We start from the raw sequence: 25,582 nt of genomic DNA on the forward strand, positions 1-25,582 counted from the left end.
AAATGAAACGCTTTGACCTTTTTAGGGACCGCTAGAGCTGAAAATAGAAGAACCTTTAGATGAATTTTTCTCATGAACCACTTGATGGATCTTCATCAAACTCGGTCTAGGTCCTGTCCCAGATTTGTTCAGATGGGGCACTTGTCCCCTTTAAGTGGCCGCTAGAGCTAAAATTAGAAATATCTTTAAACCACTTCTTCTCATGAACGACTTGAAGGATTTCCATCAAACTTGGTCTGTGGTATCATTATAAGCTTCTGTCCCAACTTTTTTCAAATAAGGGCACTTGGCCCATTTAGGGTGTGCTAGAGCCATAATTAGAAATAACTTTAAACAACTTCGTCTTATGTACCGCTTGAAGGATTTTCATCAAACTTAATCTGTAATATAAGGTCCTCTCCCAAATGTATTTAAATGGAGGCACGTTGCCCCTTTTAGGGGCGGCTAGAGTAAAAAATTAGAAATACATATGTACCTTTAAACGACTATTTCTCATGAACCGGTGGAATGATCTTCTTCAAAGTTGGTCTGTGGCATCATTGTAAGGTCACCTCCCCATTTTGTTCATATGGGGGCACTTGGCCCCTTTAAGGGGCTACTAGAACTAAAAATAGAAATGCATTTAAAATACTTTACTCATGAACCACGCAATGGTCTTTAGCATCATTATAAGGTACTCTCCCAAATTTATACAAATGGGGGCAGTCGGCCCTCTTTAGGGTCCATTAGAACTAAAAACAGAAATGCCTTCATAAGACTTCTTCTCATGAACTGCGTCATGGATCTTCATCAAACTTGATTTGTAGCATTATTATAAGGCCTTTTACCAAATTTTTCAGTTGGGGACACTTGGCCCCTTTTAGCAGCTGCTACAGCTAAAACTAGAAATACCTTTAAACAACTTCTAATGAATAGCTGGATAGATTTTCATCAGACTTGGTATGTAGGATCATTATAAGGTCCTCTCTCATTTTTTTTAAATGGGGGCAGTTGGCCCCCTTTAGGGGTTGCTAGGGCCAAAAGTAAAAATACCTTTAATGACTCCTTATCATGAATCACTAAATGGATCTTAATAAAGAAACGAAGATAAATATCAAACAGGGAATGCCATGTCCCAAAAACGCAGCCTCCCCAAAACGAAACTCTCAGAACGCAGATGTGCACATACACACACGTTCGCATACAAAGCAAACTCATGAGGACAAAACGAACAAATAAAGGAGCACAGTAGGCACCGCCTTGAAACGGCCAGTGGCAAAAACACCACTGGGGAGCTTAAACCGGTTTGTGGTGCGCAAACACCTGGTCTGTAGAATTAATAGACGGCCCTCCTGTAAATTTGTTCAGTTTGGGGTGTTTGGCCCCTTAAAGGGTCAGATGGTTAAGGTCCTCTTCAGGTGAGCGACTTAGGCTCATTTGGGCCTCTTGTTTTAATTTTTGTCAAGCGCATGCGTCATCGGCGTCACATTGAATTTCAGTTTTAACAGCGACAGCTTCCATCATGTATTGGAGTAACCCTTCAGGTTTATTTGTAATACTTTTATCAAAATATTGTGAACTAGAGGGACAAAATCTATAGATTAGTTTTTGCAGGAGGCATTGAAATGAAACGGCAACAGACACTGTTGTCAAAAGCCTAGAAAAAAAGGCTGTGCAATGCGACAAATATGATAAGTTAACTCATGCTAAGTGGGTGGGAATAAATAAAGATAAATACGAAGAACTACAAAACTCTTCCGAAAATTGGTTTTGAAAAACGTGTGTATCTCCATGCGGTATCTGCACTGAAGGAGTTCACAATTCTGACACAGCTATCGAGTACGATGCCAGTAAAACGTGGTTTCATAATACTAGCACTGTAGTGTCGGAGGCGGAGTATACGACCATCCAGGCAATTAACTGTTCTTGGAGTGTAATGAAATTAATTTGGCCATATTTTTTCTCAAGCTTTGCGTCCAATATTGAATCTAGAAGTATGGAAATATTTTCAGGAAATAGTTTAGTATGAACAATCAAAAACCTAGAAAAAACTTTTGATAAAGCTATAAAATTAGTGTACGTGTATACAAATGGAATACATGAGAAGAAATACAATAGTTTCTAGATGTTGATTATTCTGATATTGTAGCTGTGCAAGAAATTCAAATTGGCTCAACAATTAGTACAAATGAAATCATACCCGAAACACTTAATTATACCTGAAACACTGAAACACTTAATTATTATGTATAAAGAACGACCAGAACCTGCACAGGAGGGAGAGAGGCAAAATTTAAAAGTATAACTTAAAATTTTCAGGAATGGAAAAACATTACTTAAATATGGTGGCATATTTCTGCCGGGAGATAGCTAGGTAGCTATTGCGATACTTAAAGTAGTTTCAAGCACTATTGCAAAATTTTGCTCTAAAATATTTTCAGGAAACAAAAAAGATATGTAGAAAGTAATATGTTTTGCTGAAATGTTTTCAGAAAAAAATGCACAAATTTCTTGGAAAGTTTACAATATTATCGTGATAGCTACCTAGCTATCTCATGACAGAAATATGCCACCATACTTAAAGTCTAGAAATTGACTTCTAAGTCCTTCAGATAACCAAAAATAATTTTACAAATGTGAAACTTTTTTTTCTGATTTTTTTTCAATAACTGAAGATTTAATTTTTATGTTAAAACTGTGCTCGCAAATAATGACAACTTTTACCTTAGACCAGTACTCATAAGATATCTATTTACTTCCCTTGCAATTACACAATTGAGTAGAAAATGTAAACGATGCATGCTTATCTGGCTTTTTAGTGGTGCTCTATGCTTCCGGGAAATCTACTCTTATCTTTTTTTGAAGATAAAATCATATTTTTTGTTACACAAAGACAATTAGGATATATTCATACGTATTTGATTCATCCCTAATAAAAAAACTGCTTCAGATGTTTTTCTTAGCTTATTTACGGTAAATATTCCCTTTTATAACAAGCCGATAATAAAATGAAATCTCACTTAGTGTAAGTATTCTATAGTTAAGATAATACAGCTTTGCTTGTATCAAAATGTCACATTTATAATCAGTTGTTGCAATGAGTGACAGGTAAGATTAGTAAAGGTGCAACTGTACTGATCTGTATTACATATGGCTACATGTTACTTATTAACACAAATTCAAACTGATTCGGTACCGTTGACAATCCTTGAAGACGAGTCAGAATATATATGGTCAAATATTATTAAGTGGAAAAGATCACTACTTTTGTAGTTAGTATAGAGAAGTTAGTGGAACATATGATAATAACTATAACAAGATCCGTTGGGAGCAATTGAAATGAAATATGCAATACCCACAAGCCCCATTGCATCGGCTCATGTGGAATTCTATTATAGTGAAATAATATTGAATGTATACCATATTTCGCGAACCTATACATAAGGACAGAAAAATATATTAAAAAAAAAAAACTGACACAAAGTATTGGGAGATTTTTACAGCGGCCACATGCAAAGACTATTGTTGTGATAATAGTTATCAAATCTTTAAGGTAGAACGAAACCAAGCATATAATAATAGCAGACTCGGTTTGAATGAGTCTGTTCAGGAAAGGAACCATAATAAAATGTGAAACATCCCTCATTCCTGCTTGAACATGCTTAGACGGGATTCTAATATATTAAGATTGATCTATGGACCTATTTAGAGAAAATTTATTAAAAGTAATGAGAAATTAAACGTTTTGACCCCTAGCCACTTCCTTCTTAGAATCATATAAAAGACGTATCAGACCAATTTTTGAGTAGGCAAGTGCTGTGTTCTCCCTATCAGTTGTACCTCCAAGAAAAACTCGAAGCGTTCAGCTAGGTCCAATTTGTTTACGTAACTGATCAAACAGATGGGACTATGCCTTCAGGTATACATTTAACTTATTCCCTGTGAGTTCCTCTATTCTTTTTCAGTTCACAGACACTTGGGGGTCAGCACACCTCCCCCTCCAAGTCCGCCCCTGACAACCCTCAGTTATTTTCGTTTTTTAAACAAACTGAGCACATCCTCGATCATACAACAACTTCTTCTGTTACCATTTTACCATATTCTATCAATGCTCAGAAAAAAAAAGAAAATATATTGACCAAGGGTTGTCAGGGGCGGGCTTGGAGAGGAAGAGGTGCTGACCCCCAAGTGTCTGTGTTTCAGTTGGTGGTCTCTGGCCTGAAGAAAATAAAAAGATTTAGAGTTTCAATGCCTAAATAGTTTTAGTAGCCCATCACCTAGATCCAAATGTAAACATGACCACCATCTGAGTCATTATTTAAAATTATTCAATTTCTATTTTTATTTCGTACATTTTTGCTTATCATTGCTACAGAATGGCAGGGAAAGCTACAAGCTTCGTTATTGAGCTAGAAAATGAAAATGACAATCCTTCTAAACCGGACGAAAGTGACGATACAAAATGTTTGATGGTGGCTCTGAGGGCAAAGTACTGCATGGAAAATGATGACGGGTATAGATTTGGATATTTTGGCGGAAAACCACCGAAAAAACGAACAAACTCGGAGGGTGATGCGGAGCTTGCATATTTGACAAATGTTGTAAGTTGCAAAGATACTTTAAATTTGAATTTATACAAACAATTTGAATTTACAGTTGTGTGTGTGTTCGGGTTTAACGTCTTTTTCAACATATAAATAACAGTGTCTACTTTGAGCACAATGCCCAGCTTCATAGTGCTGCGTCACTTGAATATCACACAGTAGACACGTCGCATGATACCCCACCCAGTCCAGGGCTGACCACGAAATATTTCCAGGCTTGGAGCCCCAGCCTTGAAGGCAACCGAATACAGAATGCCAAAATCAAACTGATGGTGTATGACCAGTGTTTTATCCCACACAACCTATTTTCAAACACAACCTATTTTCGACCGCCTAGGACTTTGTATGATAAAAATCTTTACAAGCCAAATTTATCAGTTGTGGTTTTTATCACTGTTTACAGCAGAGACAGAACATGTTAGGAACCTATTCGCCTTCAGTTTTGGTACTTAGAAAATTATATAAATTCCATTTATGTAGCAGTACTATGTTTTCATGAGGTTTTTCTTATTACTAAAAAACCTGCATCTTTCCTTGTCTACTACCTATTCTTGCTTAAGCCAATATCAGTATTTATATATCTTTTGCACTAAATGTTTATTGCTTAACACATGCTTACTGCCAGAATTGTGAAGCATATTATTATTAAATTATTTTGACAATGCAATCATGATGCCTGTACTTGCAACATTTTTTTTCATTTTCTAAGCAATTTGAAATATTTGGAGTGTCAAAAGCTTAGCAATAATATAATACGTTGTCATATGTGACAGCTATCAATGTAGCAGATGTGACACCCTGGTTTTCTTGAGTAATTGAGCACATGATATAGTTCTTTAGATAATGCACTAACTTTTGGCTGCCATTTACTTTACCCTACCCCCTGTAATTTAGGTGCCAATTTAGGCAAGTGTACCTACAGTATATTGATCTGCCATGTTGGTTTTAGTGTTTGTTGCCAGACTTGAATTTTGGGTGTATTATGTTTGCCATGTTGTAATGAAACTACAGTAAAAGTTTAGTGCTGTTTCATTTTGCTGGAAGGAAAATACCACCTGTGGTTGAATTTAGGTTGTAAATTTTCAGCATGACTTCCTACTGATGGCTTTAAAAATCATCCTGTTAGGGATTCGATCAGTTAGAAACTTGGAACTTAAATGGTATGCTTTTATAGCACTTATGCTGATAGAAAGTGTTAGACAAATAACCAAAGATTTGGACTTGCATTTGTACAAAACTGCACAAAAAACTTGTTAAGCGGTTGAAAACTGGTTGTGCCGGGATAAATACGTGTCCAGTAATACCCCGGCATGACCGATAATACCCCTTTTGAACACCTGAGTTTGATTGTATATGTAACAAGTCATATGACGTAATACCGACCAATCAATTTTTGAGAAATGGAAAGTACTCACGCAGCTGTAAATTGAGAGTGGATATCTGAGTCTTGTTTCTGGTAAGTCGTGTGAAACATTATTTTTTACGAATTCTGTCCGATAATACCACAATCGAAGTTACTTTCATAACTTGTTTCAGTTATCATAAAATATTACAAAGCCCACCTATGCCAGTTCCTCATTTTGAATGAGACTAATGCAATTATTTCCTGAATCCTTGAACTTTTATCTTTCCAGCTTTGCAGTAAATTTTTTTATGCAAGGCTAATAAAGTTTTACCCAAAAGGTTTAAAGCTATTAAACTCTTAACCCTTTACTCCATAGATACTCCTTTTAACGCATCTATGCATTACTCCATAGATACTCCTTTTAACGCATTTATGCATTACTCCATAGATACTCCTTTTATCGCATTCTACTACACTGATAGTTTAAATGCAAAATACCAATAAAATATATTGGCAATGAAGCCCACAAAAGCATATTTGTGAAGTTTAAACTGTTAATAAAAGGTCAGTTTCAGAAAAACTTGTGGTTATAATTGTAATTTATTGATAATTATCACTTTTAATTCAGGTGGCATTTTCTGAAAATCACACTGACTTTATATTTATTAGGACAGCTATTGATGGATGGAAAAGTACATAGGTGACCCTAAAACAAGTTATTATTTGCATTCTGTCATTCAACTATGGCAAATTATGTAAAAGTGAGACATAAGATTGGTGTAATAAAAGGTGTGGTTACCATAACAACCATTAAAATCCACAGATCACTTGTCAACATTATGGAATTTATGCTAATTGACCTGGACCCCTTGGAAGTGTGTTTATTGTGCACAGCTGTCAAAACAAAGCAATTAGGGTGTTGTTTGCATCATTATTTATGATGTGGATCAATACATTTTATAGAAGGAAGTGTCTAGCCGTCCGGTAACCGGACGCCTAGCCTGCGTTCTAGTCATCCGGTTACCGGACGGCTAGCAAATCCTCAGGGGATTTTCTAGTCGTCCGGTAATTGATTTCTTAATGAATAAGTAATGATTTTATATAGTTTTAAATGTTATTTACTTAAATTATCAGTACTTATCTTATTTTTTAGTCGATTAAACGCAAGGGATCGTGTTTACTTACAAATCCGTTGATATTCTATTTTTAGAAATGATAAAAGATTGGTCGCCGAACGTCCATATGCTATTTTGTAAAAAGTGATGTTTTTTCTAACGGCCTAAACTTTAATTATTAAAACACAAATTTATATATATTTTTTGAAGAATGGAAAGCTTAAAAAAAGGCAATGCATTCATTAATTTTGACTATAATTATTTCAAAATAAAATGGATTAATTATGAACGTTTAACTACTGTTTTTCTTAGAGTTTTGAACATCAAGCTGCCGCTTTTGAAATTAGATGTCATATAAAACAGTAATTCATTAAAAATATTTAAATACTAAAATATGAAAATTGGAAGTTCTTCAAAAAAGTTGTTAAAATTTAAAAATTCCGATCCCGTAAAAGCCTCCAGATGAACAGATTTTAATAAGTCACTAAAAGTGACGTCACGTCGATCTCGCCATTATTGAGTTCGGCAAACTTCCATTTTATCGGCTGAATAATGCAGTGATTTATTGTAAATGTTTATTGTATGTATTTACACAAACTTTTGTTTGCAGATAAGTATCGATATCTTAAGTAAATAACATTAAAACTATATAAAATCATGTCTTATTCATTAGGAAATCAATTACCGGACGACTAGAAAATCCCCTGAGGATTTGCTAGCCGTCCGGTAACCGGACGACTAGAACACAGGCTAGGCGTCCGGTTACCGGACGGCTAGACACTTCCTTTATAGAAAGTGTCTTTGATCAGTGCCTCTTATCAAAACATTATGTAATTAATTAATTTTATGATCTATGAAGTTCTGTAAGTTTGGTAGGGGTGTAGATTTTAATGATTAATTAAATGGGTTTGCTTATTTTGAAAATCACTTAATATATACCTTTCTATAGTCTTTCATTTACCTTCAATTAATAAAATTGTGCATTTGTAACAGTAAAAATATTTCTTTTCTGTTTATCACATGCATAAAACAGCTAAATTATAATAATATTCTAAGGTCTTAGGTTTGTAGCTTTCTATTGTGAAAAATATTTATCACAAAATTATGAAAAATATACCATCAGAAAGGAAATTTAATTCTAAAAATAAATTATGTTGGACACTAAATGGTTAAAACAAGTATTCATAGACTAATTTTGATCTGAGTAACACAGGCATAAATTTTGCATTTTTCTCCAATAACCTGTATGGAGATAGTGTACAGATAATGCTACTGAGTGTATTGGGTATCAATAATCAATACTACTGTATCTGTATGGAGTAAAGGGTTAACATCCCATTATGCTTATAATCAGGTCATGATCAGACTTAAAGAGAATGTGATTAACCACAGATTGCTACTAATTTCACTTTAAAGGTCACTTTGTGAGAACAGCAAAAAGACTTTTTTTGAATAACTTACCTGAGGACTATATTTTATAACTAAAACAGGTTATAAAATGCTTGATAAAGTAACTGAAATAGGTTACATAACTTAAAACAGTTACATCCCTGACTGACTAATGCAGATACTGGATTCAAACTCTATAGATATTCTAACATTTAATGTAATATTCCTGCTTCTGGGACAACAATTCAAATAGTCGAGCATTTGCTGTCTTGTGGACAGCTCTTGTTATTTATCTATAAGCCCTACTACTGGTTTGTTGCCTGATTTACCGTATCATGTTCAGGGTTCAGATACCACAAGAGTGGTAACCCTAGTGGTGAAATGTCTAAGCATCTGAGCAATGAACCATGTTGGCAGTAATTGGAGAGAACATGTAAAAGTATACAGTGGTACAGAATTCAGGAACTGTGTGGTTAGCTTTAATATCTGGTTATCTTTAATGTTCACTGTGGAAATATTAATCAAAAACAGATGTGTAAGAATATTTCATTTACTTATCAGTATTAAAATAAGGGCAAATCATCATCAAAATATTTATCCAGGTACTGGTTTAAATTACTAAACAGGGAAAATTGTTACTTTTAGTGGCCCTATTTGAGACTGAAGGGAAACTTAAGTTTACATCACTATACATGATGCTGGTTACAGTAAGAGCTGAAGTTTATATGATGTCAGTTTCATTTATGTCATATTGTAAACAAAATACACTTCTTAGATGTAACCAGAAAAAAAAGACGAGAATGGATACCTAGAAACGACACTCTACACTAATCTATGGTCGCACACATGTATCTACAATACCCAAAACAAGAGCATCAACAACAATAATACAACCATCTACCTTGACGAAGGAGAGAATTTCACAAACACTCGAGAAACGGAGATCTACATGTATACATTCAGTCTATGATATTTTCAAAAAAAACAAGTAAATAAATAAGACAGTTTTAAAAACTCTCATGAACATTTATTGTTATATTTCTTCAAAATATTCATGTTTATATATACAATGACATCAACAGTAAAACTCTAACAATACTTCTATAAATAGATCAAGTCATGTGACACTAAAAACCGCAGAAATTATATTTCAATCAACTAATTTTTCAAATCTGTACCCTGATGAAGACTAGTGAATAGTCGAAATGTCGGTATTACAATAAAATTATTGAAACCTGACCAGTAGCCTGGCTCCCTGGCTGCATGGTTATTTTTTTAATATAAATACTGCAAGCAAAATAAGAAAATTTTGAGCCTCTAAAATAGCACATTTTATCTGATGGCTGAACCATACAGCCTGGTGAAAGTTGGCCAATATAACCCTAGATTACCCCTGTAAACTGTTAACTACTGAGAACCCTATCAATTGTAAGGCAATTAACTATCCCACCTAATGACAAGTTCTCCTTACCAATTTGATAAGGGTTATTTGAGAAAACATCCAAGATGTTGTTATTTTCTGGAAAAGTATAATATTGAGCCCATTCATGATTCAACAGTTTAATAGTAAATGTAAGTGTGAAAATATTGTATGTGGATAATTACTTGGAATTAACATAAACTCAGGATCTTTTTTCATGAATTAAAGGTTTTATTAATTGTTAATTATGGAAACTCCACCTAAAGAAAGTGTTATGGTAAAATTAACCATGACATCAAATAAAAAAAATCAAATGTATTCTATGTGCAGAAATGAAAGAAAACGGAAAAGAAAGACAGCGCTTCTTTCATGGTTAAAAAACAGACTTGTGGTACATAATTGAGCGAGTTTGGGTATTAATATTTCGGAAGATGTCAGTACAGCGAAATTTGCTGTAGAAATTGTGCTAATGACTCGACTACGTATGACTCACGCGTTGCATATCCTACAGTTTTTTTTTAAATGTGCGTTTATAATTATGGGGCATACATTGTAAAATTGTGAAAATATTATAATAAACAAATAATTGAAATAGCAAGAGTTGTCCGTAAGACAGCCAATATTCGACAATTCAAAGTATTGTCCCAGAAGCAGGAAAATGTTACCCTAAATGTTAAAAATATATTTAGAGTTTCAATCCAGTATCTGCATTAGTTTTGGAGATAGTAACTTGCAAGCAAAACTTTAAACAGAAGTTTTATGTTCAAAAGGGGACATAATTTGACCAAAATGCATTTCAAAGTTATTGGACGTGATGCAATGAACTAGTTATATAACCCCGAAGGCACATGTGAAGTTTCAATTTAATATCTGCATTCATTCTGCAGACAGTAACTTGCACGCAAAACTTTAACCAGATTTTCTGTTACATATATTTTACTTCATTTTTTCCTTTGTATATATCCTGTAAATACACTGCCTTCACGCCTCCTTTTTTAATTTCACAAGAGCCACAAGAGGTGGAACATTGTGTGCTGTCTTTATTGAAAAAATCAAATGCAAATGGGGCAATTTTAAAAGTTAAGCTTTAAAATGCCACTGCCAGAATAAAACCTTTGAAATACCCTTTTACAACATGCTCTTGGTTTGGTCTTATTTGTTCATAACTATTTTAATTTTTTTAGACCTTTAAGTATAGCTTCACCCATTTAACTATTGAAGGTGTACTTTATAATGATCTAATTCTTGGAAATAGATCACAAATCTTTTGTTAAATAGCATCCCTTTTGTATGAAAGCACATTCCAGTTGCCTGATAAGCCATTACAAGCTGAGGGCAGGCCATAAATCGGTAAATTAGCTTCGGCTCATTAAATGGTGGCTAGCACATGGAACCCTTAGATAACATGTCACAGTGATAGCAGCTGATTATCACTAAAAGAAATTAATGGGAATTTGTCTCACAAATTTGTGAGACACTGTAAGCCAACTTTCACCAGTCCCTATGTTCGGAGCCAGGGGCAATAAAAAATGTCAATGTAGAAACAACCTGCTGGAGTTACTTCCCTCTTAATGAATAAACATAATATATGTAAATAAGAACAAACATAGGGACGGGAGCCAGTCTACCTGACCAGTCTTGTCTGTGTGTTCCACTTACCTTATTCTCTTTTATGTCATATTTTCGTAAAACAATGATTGAGGAAGTACACACTTGTATATGAAAATTTGTCTGGCTACTTGTATTGGATAGAAATTTCACACAAGATATCCTTCAGAAGTTCTCATTAAACTTATTTACATAATCAAGTTATTTAACGCTTGATTGTAATCAATTCAAATTATGGCCCATAGTTGGTTGAAATTTTGCATGCAAGTTGTTACCAATGCCTTATGATTGAAAATTAAGTTGAAAAAATGTTATAACAAAATTACTCAGTTACATACAGTGTGTATTAAGTCTTGCTAAGTTACCACCTTTGTTTGAATTATTATCTGTTGGATAGTCAAACACACTGTCTTAGTTTTTAGCTCGACTATTCGAAGAATAGTCTAGCTATTCTACTTACCCTGGCGTCGGCGTCACACCTTGGTTAAAGTTCTGCATGCAAGTAAAGGCATATAGCTTTGAAACTTATTTTTTCTTTTTCTAGGTCAATTACCAACCTCACTGGGTCAAGTTCCATAACTCTGACATGCATTTTGAGCAAATTATGCCCCCTTTTGGACTTAGAAAATCCTGTTGAAAGTTTTACATGCAAGTTACTATCTCCAAAACTAATGCAGATATTGAATTGAAACTTCACATGTGTCTTCGGGGGTTATAAAACTAGTTGATAGCATCAAGTCCCATAACTCTGACCTGCATTTTAGCCAAATTATGCCCCCTTTTGGACTTAGAAAATCCTGGTTAAAGTTTTGCGTGCAAGTACATACAGCTATTACTAAAAGGCATATAGATTTGAAACTTACTTTTTCATTTTTTAGATCAATTACCAACCTCGCTGGGTCAAGTTTCATAACTCCAACATGTATTTTGGGCAAATTATGCCCCCTTTTGGACTTAGAAAATTCTGGTTAAAGTTTTACATGCAAGTTACTATCTCCAAAACTAATGCAGGTATTGATTCTGGCACAATATTTTGAATAGCCGAGCTTGGCTGTCTTACAGACAGCTCTTGTTAACCAGGTTTTCGTAGAAAACCAGAAACTGTTATTAGATTGGGGTATGTCGTCGGGCGGGCGGGCGGTTGTCAAACTTCGCAAAAATAGATTTTTTCTCTTAAAATAGCTTTTTTTTTTCAGTGTGATCATCAAAAAGGTGGTTTCCGCTTTATAATTTTAGTTTGGACTTACATACTGCCACCAAACTTTGTGTACAGCAAGCCTATCTGAAAAAAATACTTTTGAATGATATTTGGGGTCACTGTTACTAAAAATAGAATAATAGTTTCCACTCAATATCTTTAGTTTGGGTACACTTATTGTCAGTATACTTGGTGTGTAGATAGCTTTTATCAAACACAAAAGGTTGGGAATGTATTTGAGGTCACTCAGATCAGGGTCAAGGTCAGTGTAGCTAAAAATAGAAAAATGGGGTCATATTTGAAATAAAAATAGATTTTTAAAGAACCTGTTGGCATGATGCAATTGAAAACCTGGTTTTTGTGGAATTTCCACGTTTTTTGTGTTGACATTAACGATTTGAAAAAAGTACTTTCAGAGTTTCACGGTGCTTTTCATCTGCATTGAAAAGCTATGGAATTGAATTAGGATAAGCCATTTGGCCTACTTTGGAGAGATGGTAACTGTTCAATGCTTTTCATTTAGAAAAAGATTTTCTATACATGTATATACTAAGCTTATCCTCTGCTGAGAAGAAGCAGGTGAAGCAATCTGTAGCAGTCAGGGTATTAGAATTTTGTTGAAAAGTTGAAAACAGTAAGAAGCAACAACAAAATAGAATAAAAACATTTATTTCAAAATCAACAGTTTGAATAAAATTGTTGCCATGTTATAGTTTTTGGTATTCACTTATTGAAATACATATATTGTACTGTAAGACTTACATACTGAAGAAAACGTGTATGCTTAATTTTCAGTGTCTGAGTGGCAGCAACATCAGAAGATCTGGGTTAGAGAAAGAGAGTATCAAGTCATTGTGTCCAAATGTTGTTGATTTGGATATCTCAGGTATTGAAAGTTATGGAACTGATGTTAAAAATTGTAAAGAGACCTGTTAGAATTGTACTGTATTTAATATTTCCTGCTAGAATACCTAGTATTGACCAGTCATTAACTTCTATGGGGTGCTTCCAGTAAGATAAGAAGTAGAGTAAAAGATTGCCAGTCAGTAGGACATAGGTTTGAATCCAGAGGCTGGTATGATGGTTGACTAAATACAGTATGTTAGAGATAATTTCATCCTCCATGTCTGATTCAGGTGTTGTCAGTTAATACTTGCTTAAAATGAGTTAATACTGGTGATGCATTAAGGTACTAAGCACAGTGGTTAGGCTAATAGGTTGTGCAGTATATATGAAATTTTGTTCATTCATTTACCCCAGGATGATGTATGGGAAGACATTAAAATTTTATAATTCATAATACTCAGAAAGTAAGATCACAGAGAACAGTTGTTGCTTTGTGGTCTTGAAAACATTATGATTTATATACAGCCATCTTGTCAAATATCAAAGTTTTCCAGAATTTTAATATTACTTGCTATTTGATTTGGCATTGATGTTGCACCAGTATATGCCCATGAATACAAAAATGATAAACTATTCTGTAAAAGACTCGGCTAAACAAATCAAATTGCTTGAAGTAATATATACTGGAATTTTATGCATATTCAGGAAATTTTCTGGACTCCTGGAATGAAATTTTACCACTGATCCAGCAGTTGAAGAGCTTGAAGTTCCTAAATATTGCAAGGAATATGATTACAAAGAACAAGGTATTTGCATTCTCTCATCGTGCCATTGTCTCATTATGACCATACGTAACACCTTTGTTTCATCTGACCATTCTCTCATAATGATCATTCTGTCAGTTGACCTTTGCCTAGTAAGCAAAGTCAAAGCCGTTGTTGAGGTGAAAAATGATTTTAGGAGGTGTTGCTAAGAATTTTATTATTCTGTATCTGCATCTACAAAGAGCAATTAACATTTTCACCACATAACTACAGTATATTTCTGTTTTTAGCTCACCTGAGCACGAAGTGCTCATGGTGAGATATTGTGATCACCCTGTGTCAGTCGTCCGTCCGTCAAGTCGTCTGTTGTCAACATTTGTGTTTAAACGACATCTCCTTCAAAACCACTGAATGGATTTTGATGAAACTTGGCCATGGGTGGTCCTCTACCAAAGTTGTTCAAACGGTTCCACTTGGTTGCACATAGGGGCTGCCAGAGCTAAAAATAGAAAAAACTTCAAACAACATCTCCTCCTAAACCGATGGTTCAATTTTGAAATAATTGTACACAAATGGTCCTTATGCTACCCTCTACTAAGATTGTTCAAATTATACCGATTCGTTAAAAAACATGGCCACCAGAGGGCGTGGTCACTTTTCCCAATATGTATATAGAGGAAATTTTAAAAATCTTGTATGAAACTGCTTGTCCAATTTTAGAATAATTTTACACAAATGGTCCTTGTGTGACCCTCTACCAAGACTGTTCAAATTATTTTGTTTCGTCAAAAAACATGGCCGCCAGAGGGCTTTTCCCTATATATATATATATAGTTGAAACTTTAAAAATCTTCCTGTGTGAAACTGCAGGCCTGATTTTAGAATAATTTTACACAAATGGTCCTTGTGTGACCCTCTACCAAGATTGTTCAAATTATACCGATTCGTAAAAAAACATGGCCGCCAGAGGGCGTGGTCACTTTTCCCTATATGTATATAGTGGAAACTTTAAAAATCTTCTTGTATGAAACTGCTTGTCCGATTTTAGAGTAATTTTACACAAATGGTCCTTTGTGACTTTCTACCAAGATTGTTCAAATTATTTTGATTCGTCAAAAAACATGGCCGCCAGAGGGCATGGTCACTTTTCCCTGTATGTATATAGTGGAAACTTCAAAAACCTTTTTTTGTGAAACTGCTTGCCCGATTTTAAAATAATTTTGCACAAATGGTTCTTGTGTGACCTTCTACCAAGATTGTTCAAATTTTTCTGATTCATCAAAAAACATGGCTGCCAGGGGTGTGGTCGCTTTTCTTCCCTGAATCAATAATAGCTAGAGCCTTGATATTTGGCGTGTGATATCAGATTTGTAATGCTTACCATAATTGTTCAAATTATTGCCCTAGGTTCAAAAGTGTGTGACATGTATATAATATAGGCTAACAAAGAAGAAACCTAACACTGTACATATACAAACATACTTGAAGCCTTGTACATAGGTGAGCGCTTTAGGGTCAATGACCCTCTTGTTGTTAAGATACTATTCCGTATTGATGCCTGTCTGTTCAGTTTTAACAGTTTTATTTTGAAATTTTTGACTTGTTAGGCCAGTAAGCTTTTGTTGTTCCCAACCTTTTTCAAAGAAGAAAAGGGGGACAGTCCGTCCGTCCATCCGTCAGTCACACTTCATGTCCGGTCCATAACTCTGCTAGCCACGAAGGGATTTTGAAATAACTTGGCATATATGTTCCCCATAATGAGACAATGTGTCATGCACAAGACCCAGACCCTTAGCTCTAAGGTCAAGGTCACATTTAGAGGTCGAAGTTTAACAGGGTGTGTTTTGTGTCCGGTCCATAACTGCCATTCATCTAGAGATTTTGAAATTACCTGACACAAATGTTCCCCATAATGAGAAGGTGTGTTGTGCGAAAGACCCAGACCACTAGCTCCAATTGGCTATTGATCTGATCTAATACCTAAAGTTTGTTGTGCGTTAAAGGATGTATTGCATGGCTGGACAGACACTTTGCCAAATCTAGAGAACTTGGTGTTGAACAAGACAGGAGTTGAATGGCAGGAGATACTTCATCTGGCAAAGTTGTTGCCACAGCTGAAAGAGTTGCACATTTGTGGAAACAGTAAGTCAGTTATATAGACTTCCATTGTTAGCTCACCTGAACTTTGTTTAGAGTGAGCTGCTAGGATGGTCCAGCTTTCATTGTCTGTAGTCTGTGTCTGTCATCCTGCATCAACATTATTGTTGCTTGAAGTCACTGACTTCAAATCATTTGACCCTCAGATTAAGAAAAAATTGTAAAAGAAATGTTGAAATTGAATTGGAGAGTCATTCGGGAAATTAGAAAATTCTTGTTTTGAACTACTAGAATTTTTTTCATACTGCATCTCGTGAGATGTATATCTCTGTTTGTATAGAGTACTATGAAATCTTTAATTTATGTGGATTTTTTGGTCGATTCACGAATGAACATATAGAATTTCTGTCATTAAAAGTAGAAATCCACCATTTTAACATCCACAGGAAATAGCTGTTTTGGTCAAAACCACAAGCATTATGAAATTAAAGGATGTTACAGTACAAAAATGTATTCCAAAGGTGTAAAAACTGATTTCAGACTACAAAGAAATACCAGCAGGAAGACACCCCGTACTACAGAGTTTGGAATGTCTTAGAATGAATGACAACGCTATAGTCAGGTAAGCATGAATACTTTTAATACTAAACAACTGTCAGAAGGAGACACACAGGTGGCTGCTTCAGACAAGTTGAAATTTGAAGAAACAGTTGATTTAGGAAGTTAGCTGACTGGCTGTTTATATGGCATATATTTGCTTAATACGGGACTACCGGTGGCCATTAAGGCAGGATCATCTTTATAAGATATAGTGTAATCTTAGAATGGCAAATGAGCTCTTTACCTTATTTGTTTGGTGCTGGTAACAAATTTAAACAGACCAGATGAAGAGACATTTTTTGTTAAGGTTTCATATGTATTGAAATTAATAGCTTCTTAAAATACATTTTTATTTTCCTGTTGACTAGGAGATCGAATAAAGTTAATGAATACAATGGTATGTGTCATTTGTTTTTAGCCCACCATCATCAGATGGTGGGCTATTCAAATCACTTTGCATCCGTGGTCCGTCGTCCGTCCGTCCTTCCGTTCGTTAACAGTTTCTCGTTATCGCATCTCCGCAGAAACTACCAGGGGGATTTGACCAAACTTTGTCAGAATGATGTATTGGGACCCTAGTTGCGTCCCCCTGAAAATCAGACTGGTTCAACAATTTTTAGTGAGTTATGGCCCTTTGTTTATTTCTATAATTTACATAGATTTATATAGGGAAAAACTTTGAAAATCTTCTTGTCCAAAACCACAGAGCCTAGGGTTTGATATTTGGTATGAAGCATCATCTAGTGGTCCTCTACCAAGATGATTCAAATTATTTCCCTTGGGTCTAATATGGCCCCGCCCCGGGGGTCACTTGGTTTATATAGACTTATATAGGGAAAAACTTCAAAACCACAGGGCCTAGGGCTTTGATATTTTGTATGTGACATCATCAAGTGGTCTTCTACTAAGATTATTCAAATTATCCCCCTAGGGTCAAATATGGCCTCACCCCGGGGGTCACATGGTTTACATAGACTTATATAGGGAAAAACTTTGAAAATCTTCTTGTCCAAACCACAAAGCCTAGGGCTTTGGCATTTGTATTGTAGCATCATCTAGTGGTTCTCTACCAGGTTTGTTCAAATTATCCCCCTAGGGTCAAATATGGCCCCGCCCTGGGGGTCACATGTTTCATATAGACTTATATAGGGAAAAGCTTTTAAAATCTTCTTGTCAATAACCTACAACATACAGCTTTGTATGGTTTTGAGTGACAAGATGAACCTTGACATGAGTTGACCTTGATTTTGACCTAGTGACCTACTTTCACATTTCTGTAGCTACAGCCTTCAAATTTGGACCACATGCATAGTTTTGTGCACTGAAAAGAACTTTGACCTTGACATTGACCTAGTGACCTACTTTCACATTTTTGAAGGTACAGGCTTCAAATTTGGACAACATGCATAGTTTCGTGTTCCGAAATGAAATTTGACCTTCATTTTGACCTAGTGACCTACTTTCACATTTCTCAAGCTACAGCCTTCAAATTTGGACCACCTGCATAGTTTTGTGTACCGAAACAAACTTTGACCTTTACATTGACCTAGTGACCTACTTTCACATTTTTGAAGGTACAGGCTTCAAATTTGGACCACATGCATAGTTCTGTGTTCCGAAATGAAATTTGACCTTCATTTTGACCTAGTGACCTACTTTCACATTTCTCAAGCTACAGCCTTCAAATTTGGACCACTTGCATAGTTTTAAAATTGACCTTGAGCTAGTCAGTAAGTCTTGAAATTTGGAACACTCAAAAATGGCACATTGGTGGGTGCCAAGATCACTCTGTGATCTCTTGTCTTTGATATAGGTTTTGAAATAACCAAGATTGTTAAAGATTTACAGTAATGTGGGATACCTTGCAATGGCATGCCTAGTACTGCATGTTTTTTCCAATTTTCTTTTTATAGAGCATTAGGATTACAAAAATGCCATATTCTTTTCTATAAATTTTAGTTGGAGTGAAGTTTGGAAGCTACGTCTCCTACAAAATCTGAAATCGCTGATCTTGTCTGGAAATCCTTTAATGGATATACATTACCATGATGACGACGTTGGGGTGGACTGCTACTGTTCCTGTCACACAGCAAGCAGTCTCCGTGAAAACACTGTTGCCAATAGGGACCATGTTGATGAAACAGCTAGTGTTTCTGATAGCAGCCAAGTTAGTCATGTTGATGTTACAAAAAGTATTGGCCATGATAACACTGTTGCTGTTAGTGACCATGTTGATGACACAGCTAGCATTGCCAATAGCAGCCATGATCTGGACACTGCAAGTAATCTCCATGACAACAAGGTTGCCATTAGTGAATGTACTGATGTAACAGCCTCTGTTACCTGTGACAACAATGTTACTATAAGCAATAATGTGGTTGAAACATTTCAGGTTGAAGTTCGTCAATACTGTGAAAATATTCTCAACTCTGTGATCGATGAGGTCATCAGAAATGAAATTGTAAAGACAGAAGAGATGTTAGTGAATGGTGAAGAAGATAACAGTACTAAACAAAATGTAAATGATCAAAATACAGTTTCTGGTGCAGGTAACCAGAATCAAATGAATGTTGATAAGGTTAGATCAATTGAGACAAAACCTGCTTCAACTGATAGATCTGAGAAAGATTATATAGAACAGTTAAGCAGAGAAATTGTGGAGATAATTCTTCGTAGAGCCCATGGGTTTGTTAAAGATGGAGTTGATAATGAATCTGCTCCCAATAGAAATACTTCACCAGAAAATGCAGAGAATCCTCCTCCTGGGAAGGTTAACATGGCTGAAGATTCATTAAAGGCAGATAACTCTTGCTGTCTTTGTGATGGAGAACCAAGTGGCCAGCAGCCGTTTAACTCCCTTGAAACACTATGTCTCAGTGAGACCCATATTGGTAAATGGAAACACCTAAGTGCACTGAGAGCGTTTCCTTCACTCAAGTCAGTCAGAATTAAGGTATTGAAAAGGTGTTTCTTATCATTTTAAAGTAATATTCTTTGTATACTGAAGTGTCATGTGTGAGGGCATTAAAACACTATGGCGGCTTGATAGAAATGATGATATGTTGCATTCTTGGTAAAATAGAAACATAACGATACCAACAGACACCTGCATAGTTCGTATTTTAATTTATTATCTTTATACAGTATTTTAGTAGTATAACAATGTGTTTACCTGAAGTTATTTCAGTCTTTCTTGCATGTACTAATTGGCTTTTCAAAAGCAAGTTTACATTAAACAAAAGTCGAGTTATATTCATAATTTTAACATGACGTCAGGAATTCTAATTGACCAGTAAGAGAGCTGTAGTTTCCAGCACCTGTCAAATTTCCATTTGGATAAAATGAAGCATTTTACAATAAAAACAATAAAATGATGTGACATTAGAAGTAAATGTAACACTGTTTCAGAAATCAAGTTTAATATTTATGACAACACATAACCTGGAAGAAGTACGAACTACAATACTCAGAGTTTCATTTAAATATTAAATTGGTCATACATTTTGGCTTTGATGAAAGATTGAGATTTTAAACAAGGAGTTTTAAGATAAAGTTAGATTAAAATGTAACCATTACTATATGGTTGTTGAACAGTAGTCTGAAAATATTACTGGACACACTGTAAGAGTGTCTTGACAAAACTTCCTCTTTCGTAGATTTTTGGTCATATATCTTTCAGTAGACTTACTATTAAATGCCTGAAAATGAGTCCCTATGAATTGCAGCATAGGTCTGAACAAATAGCTATAGCCGTTTACTTTTTTAGCTGGATTATTCGAAGAATAAGTAGAGCTATTCAACTCACCATGGCGTTGGTGTCGGCGTCAGCGCTGGTGTCATACCTTGTTTAAGTTTTTCGTACCAGTCCATATTTTGACAAAGTCTTTATAGATAAAGCTTTGAAACTTTCAACACTTGTGTACCATCACCATGTCCAGTTTTAGGCAAGAGTACGTAACTCCATCAAGGATTTTGGCTGAGTTATGGCCCTTTTTAACTTAGAAATCTAAAGTTTTTCGTACCAGTTCACATTTTGTGTGAAGTGTTTGACATATGGCTTTGAAACTTTTATCACTTGTTTATTATAACAGTCCCAATCTGTAGGCAAGAGTACATAACTCTGTCAAGTATTTTGGCTGAACTATGACCCTTTTTGGACTTGGAAATTGGTACAATTTTTGAACAAGTTAATGTTTTGTCAAAACCATTGACATGTGGCTTTGAAAGTTTAAACAATTGTTTATCATCATGATTTCTATCTGTAGGCAAGAGTAGATAACTCTGTCAAGGATTTTGGCTGAATTATGGCCCTTTTTGGACTTGGAAATTGGTTCAATTTTCGTACAAGTCCATGTTATGTCAAAACTATTTGACATGTGCCTTTGAAACTTTGAACACTTGCTTATCATTATGGTTTCCATCTGTAGGCAAGAGTACATAACTCTGTCAAGTATTTTGGCTGAATTATGGCCCTTTCTGGACTTGGATATTGGTTCAGTTTTCATACAAATCATTTTGTCAAAGCTATTTGACATGTGGCTTTGAAACTTTTAACTCTTGTTTATCGTCATGATTCCCATCTGTAGGCAAGAGTACATAACTCTGTCAACTATTTTAATTGAATTATGGCCCTTTTTGGACTTGGAAATCAGTTAAGTTTTTCGTACCAGTCCGTATTTTGTCTAATCTGTTTGTCATAAGTCTTTGAAACTTTGACCACTTGTTAACCTTCATAGTCTTCATACTTAGGACAAGGACTTTTGCTCAGTTATGCCTCTGTTTTGGAAATTAGTTAAGTTTCGCATACCATTCGATATTTTGTCTATTAACTGTTTGATATATGGCTTTGAAACTTTGAACACTTGCTTACCATCATGGTCACACATTGCCATATAGTGCAAGACTTAACCAAATCCACAAATGCAGGTGCATTGTTTGTCTGATCTATCCCTTTTCTTTTGTCTGAAAATCTCTGGTAATATTTTGACCCTATACTTTTATCAATGCCTCGAATAGTCAAGCGCGCAGTCAACAGACAGCTCTTGTTTCTTTCAGAATGTAAAGTTGGGATCAAAACTTGATGATGAAGACAGAAGAAAATTGTTCATGGCAAGGTTTGTGGAAGAGTTTTATTAACTGTAGATTTCACACCGACGTTCCTTGATCGACCCTCTACCAGATGCCTTTGGATCCTTTTGTTACATTAAAACATAGTCATCAGGGGAGGGGCAGGCTTTTCTCATATGACTATGGTGGAAACTTCGAGAATCTTGTCTGATTTTAAATTAAATTCTTTTATATTCTGTCAAATTCTTTCAGATTATTCCTCTATTTATAAACATATCTGCAAGTTGGTGGGGCAGCTTTTAGCATCATTGGCTGTTTGTCATCCAAAGTTTCCTAAATATTGTTGTCATGGTAGAATCTATGCTGTTACTCTTTTGCAGCTGATACAAGCTGACTCAGGTTAGCAATAAAGGGCCATCTTGGAATTCTTGTTATGGAGTCCTTCGAATAACCATTAAATGGAGGCATATATCTTAAAGGTTGCATGATTTTATGCTATTACTGCAAGACTAGCAATTTCTCTATATTTTACAGTTTACCAAATATCAAGTTACTCAATGGAAGTGAGGTGACGCCTTCAGACAGAGAAAAATCAGAGCGCTTTCTGTTGAGACATTTCTCTGAGAAAAAGCTAAAACCTGATGTATATCATGTACTGGAACAAAAGCATGGTGAGTTATATATAATTGATGAACATGTACTGGAACAAAGGTATGGTAAGTTGAGTACTTCATAGTGTGTTTCAGAACAAAGATATGGTGAGTTGAGTACTTCATAGTGTGTTCCAGAACAAAGATATGGTGAGTTAAGTACTTCATAGTGTGTTCCAGAACAAAGATATGGTGAGTTGAGTACTTCATAGTGTGTTCCAGAACAAAGATATGGTGAGTTGAGTACTTCATAGTGTGTTCCAGAACAAAGATATGGTGAGTTGAGTACTTCATAGTGTGTTCCAGAACAAAGATATGGTGAGTTGAGTACTTCATAGTGTGTTCCACAAAAAAGATATGGTGAGTTGAGTACTTCATAGTGTGTTCCACAAGAAAGATATGGTGAGTTGAGTACTTCATAGTGTGTTCCAGAACAAAGATATGGTGAGTTGAGTACTTCATAGTGTGTTCCAGAACAAAGATATGGTGAGTTGAGTACTTCATAGTGTGTTCCACAAGAAAGATATGGTGAGTTGAGTACTTCATAGTGTGTTCCAGAACAAAGATATGGTGAGTTGAGTACTTCATAATGTGTTCCACAAAAAAGATATGGTGAGTTGAGTACTTCATAGTTTGTTCAACAAGAAAGATATGGTGAGTTGTGTACTTCATAATGTGTTCCAGAACAAAGATATGGTGAGTTGAGTACTTCATAATGTGTTCCAGAACAAAGATATGGTGAGTTGAGTACTTCATAATGTGTTCCACAAAAAAGACATGGTGAGTTGAGTACTTCATAGTGTGTTCCACAAGAAAGATATGGTGAGTTGAGTACTTCATAATGTGTTCCAGAACAAAGATATGGTGAGTTGTGTACTTCATAATGTGTTTCACAACAAAGATATGGTGAGTTGTTTAGATTTAAAGTAATGGTTGTTGTTTCTTTTGCCAGAGCTGCCTTCCTTAAATTGTTTTAAACAGCACTAGATTATATTTTAAGTTTGACCAGTTTTAGCAATTCAAACAGTAATTTTTACATTTACTGGTAATGAATATCCATCTCTTTTGTTTCAGGTAAATTAGCTCCCCTTGTTGATATTGACATCAGTAAGGGGTTAATGGACTATGTTAATTTGAGCTTTGTGTATCGTGGTGAAGTTGTGTTCACAGATATGGTGTGTGTTCGAGAAAAATTTGGCACTCTGAGAAAATTGATTGCCACGAAAGTGAAGAAAAGGTATTAAAAATACTTATTATTTGATTTATCAGTTTTGTATTAGACTTCTTGGAAAACTTCTTTATTTCTTAAGTACCGAATTTATCACATGTTTGATGTCACGGGAGTGTAATAAAGCTATTACATTAAAATGATATTACACTAGTGTAATAAAGCTTTGATGTCAGCATTTTGTATTGTATAAGAGACGTTGGTCAAAGTGACCTGTTTATATAGTAAAAGAAAGTAGAATGTTTGATGTTTCGACAGGAAAAGCTGACATGTGATAAAAAGAATATTACATTTGTGACTTTCCATATTGAACTTAAAAAACTTGTAAATTTTCCCAATATAAATGTAGTTGAAACTTCAAAAATCTTGTTCGAAACTTCTTATCAGATTTTAAAATAATTTCACAGAAATGAGCTTCGCCATGAGAAAATCAATATAGTGGCTTAGTGACCAGCATGGATCCAGACCAGCCTGCGCAGTCTGGTCAGGATCCATGCTGTTCGCTTTCAAAGCCTTTTTCAATTAAAGAAACTGTTAGCGAACAGCATGGATCCTGACCAGACTGCGTGGATGTGGCTTTAGTGATCACCCTGTGTCCGTCGTCGTCCATCCGTCCGTTGTCAACAGTTTGACTGTTAAAACTCTAGAGGTCACATTTGTCCTAATCTGAATGAAACTTGGTCAGAATGTTACCCTCAATAAAATCTTGGACGAGTTCGATATTGGGTCGTCTGGGGTCAAAAACTAGATCACCAGGTCAAATCAAAGGAAAAGCTTGTTAACACTCTAAACGTCACAATTTTGGCCCAATCTTAATGAAGCTTGGTCAGAATGTTACCCTCAATAAAATCTTGGACAAGTTCGATATTGGGTCATCTGGGGTAAAAAACTAGGTCACAAGGTCAAATCAAAGGAAAAGCTTGTTAACACTCTAGAGGTCACAATTTTGGCCCAATCTTAATGAAACTTGGTCAGAATGTTACCCTTAATAAAATCTTGGACAAGTTTGATATTGAGTCATCTGGGGTCAAAAACTAGGTCACCAGGTCAAATCAAAGGAAAAGCTTGTTAACACTGTAGAGGCCGCATTTATGACTGTATCTTCATGAAACTTGGTCAGAATGTTAATATTGATGATTTTAAGGTCAAGATTGAATCTGGGTCATGTAGGATCAAAAACTAGGTCACCCGGTCAAATCAAAGGAATAGCTAGTTTACACTGTAGAGGCCACATTTATGTTCATATCTTAATGAAACTTGGTCAAAATGTTAATCTTGATGATCTGTAGGTCAAGTTCAAATCTGGGTCAGGTGGGATCAAAAACTAGGTCACTATGTCAAATCAAAGGAAAAGCTTGTTAACACTCTAGAGGGCATATTTATGACTATATCTTCATGAAACTTGATCAGAATATTAAACTTGATGATCTTTAGGATAAAATCAAATCTAGGTCATGTCGGGTCAAAATCTAGGTCACCATGTTAAATCAAAGGAAAAGCTTGTTAACACTTAAGAGGCCACATTTATGACCATATCTTAATAAAACTTAATTGAGATGATCTTTAGGTCAAAAGGTCAGGTAAGCGATACAGGGCCTTCATGGCCCTCTTGTTTCAGCTGTGAAACTCCATGTTCCTTTTGATATGAGAAATGAAAGGTAGTTAAATTGGT

The 25,582-nt window shown here is 35.3% G+C and overlaps 1 protein-coding gene across 6 annotated transcripts in view; it reads left to right on the forward strand.

Annotated features, from left to right (window-relative positions):
* Positions 1-4,256: 4,256 nt before the first annotated feature.
* LOC123553929 (tubulin-specific chaperone cofactor E-like protein) overlaps positions 4,257-25,582 on the forward strand; it is a 60,626-nt gene continuing 39,300 nt past the window's right edge. For 5 of the 6 annotated variants that reach the window (XR_008367459.1, XR_006686921.2, XM_045343681.2 and 2 more), the window contains exons 1-9: positions 4,257-4,580; positions 13,454-13,544; positions 14,210-14,310; positions 16,272-16,410; positions 16,906-16,987; positions 18,925-19,918; positions 22,021-22,079; positions 22,567-22,703; positions 23,757-23,919. Coding sequence is in view for 4 of the 6 variants with exons in the window: in XM_045343681.2 (XP_045199616.2) it covers positions 4,356-4,580; positions 13,454-13,544; positions 14,210-14,310; positions 16,272-16,410; positions 16,906-16,987; positions 18,925-19,918; positions 22,021-22,079; positions 22,567-22,703; positions 23,757-23,919 (1,991 nt within the window). In the remaining 2 variants the exon portion in view is untranslated. Of the gene's footprint in view, positions 4,581-9,207; positions 9,421-13,453; positions 13,545-14,209; positions 14,311-16,271; positions 16,411-16,905; positions 16,988-18,924; positions 19,919-22,020; positions 22,080-22,566; positions 22,704-23,756; positions 23,920-25,582 lie in introns of all 6 variants that reach the window. The other variant, XM_045343737.2, reaches the window with a different exon arrangement.

The sequence above is a fragment of the Mercenaria mercenaria genome, chromosome 15 (assembly GCF_021730395.1).
Source record: "Mercenaria mercenaria strain notata chromosome 15, MADL_Memer_1, whole genome shotgun sequence".
Classification (NCBI taxonomy): domain Eukaryota; kingdom Metazoa; phylum Mollusca; class Bivalvia; order Venerida; family Veneridae; genus Mercenaria; species Mercenaria mercenaria.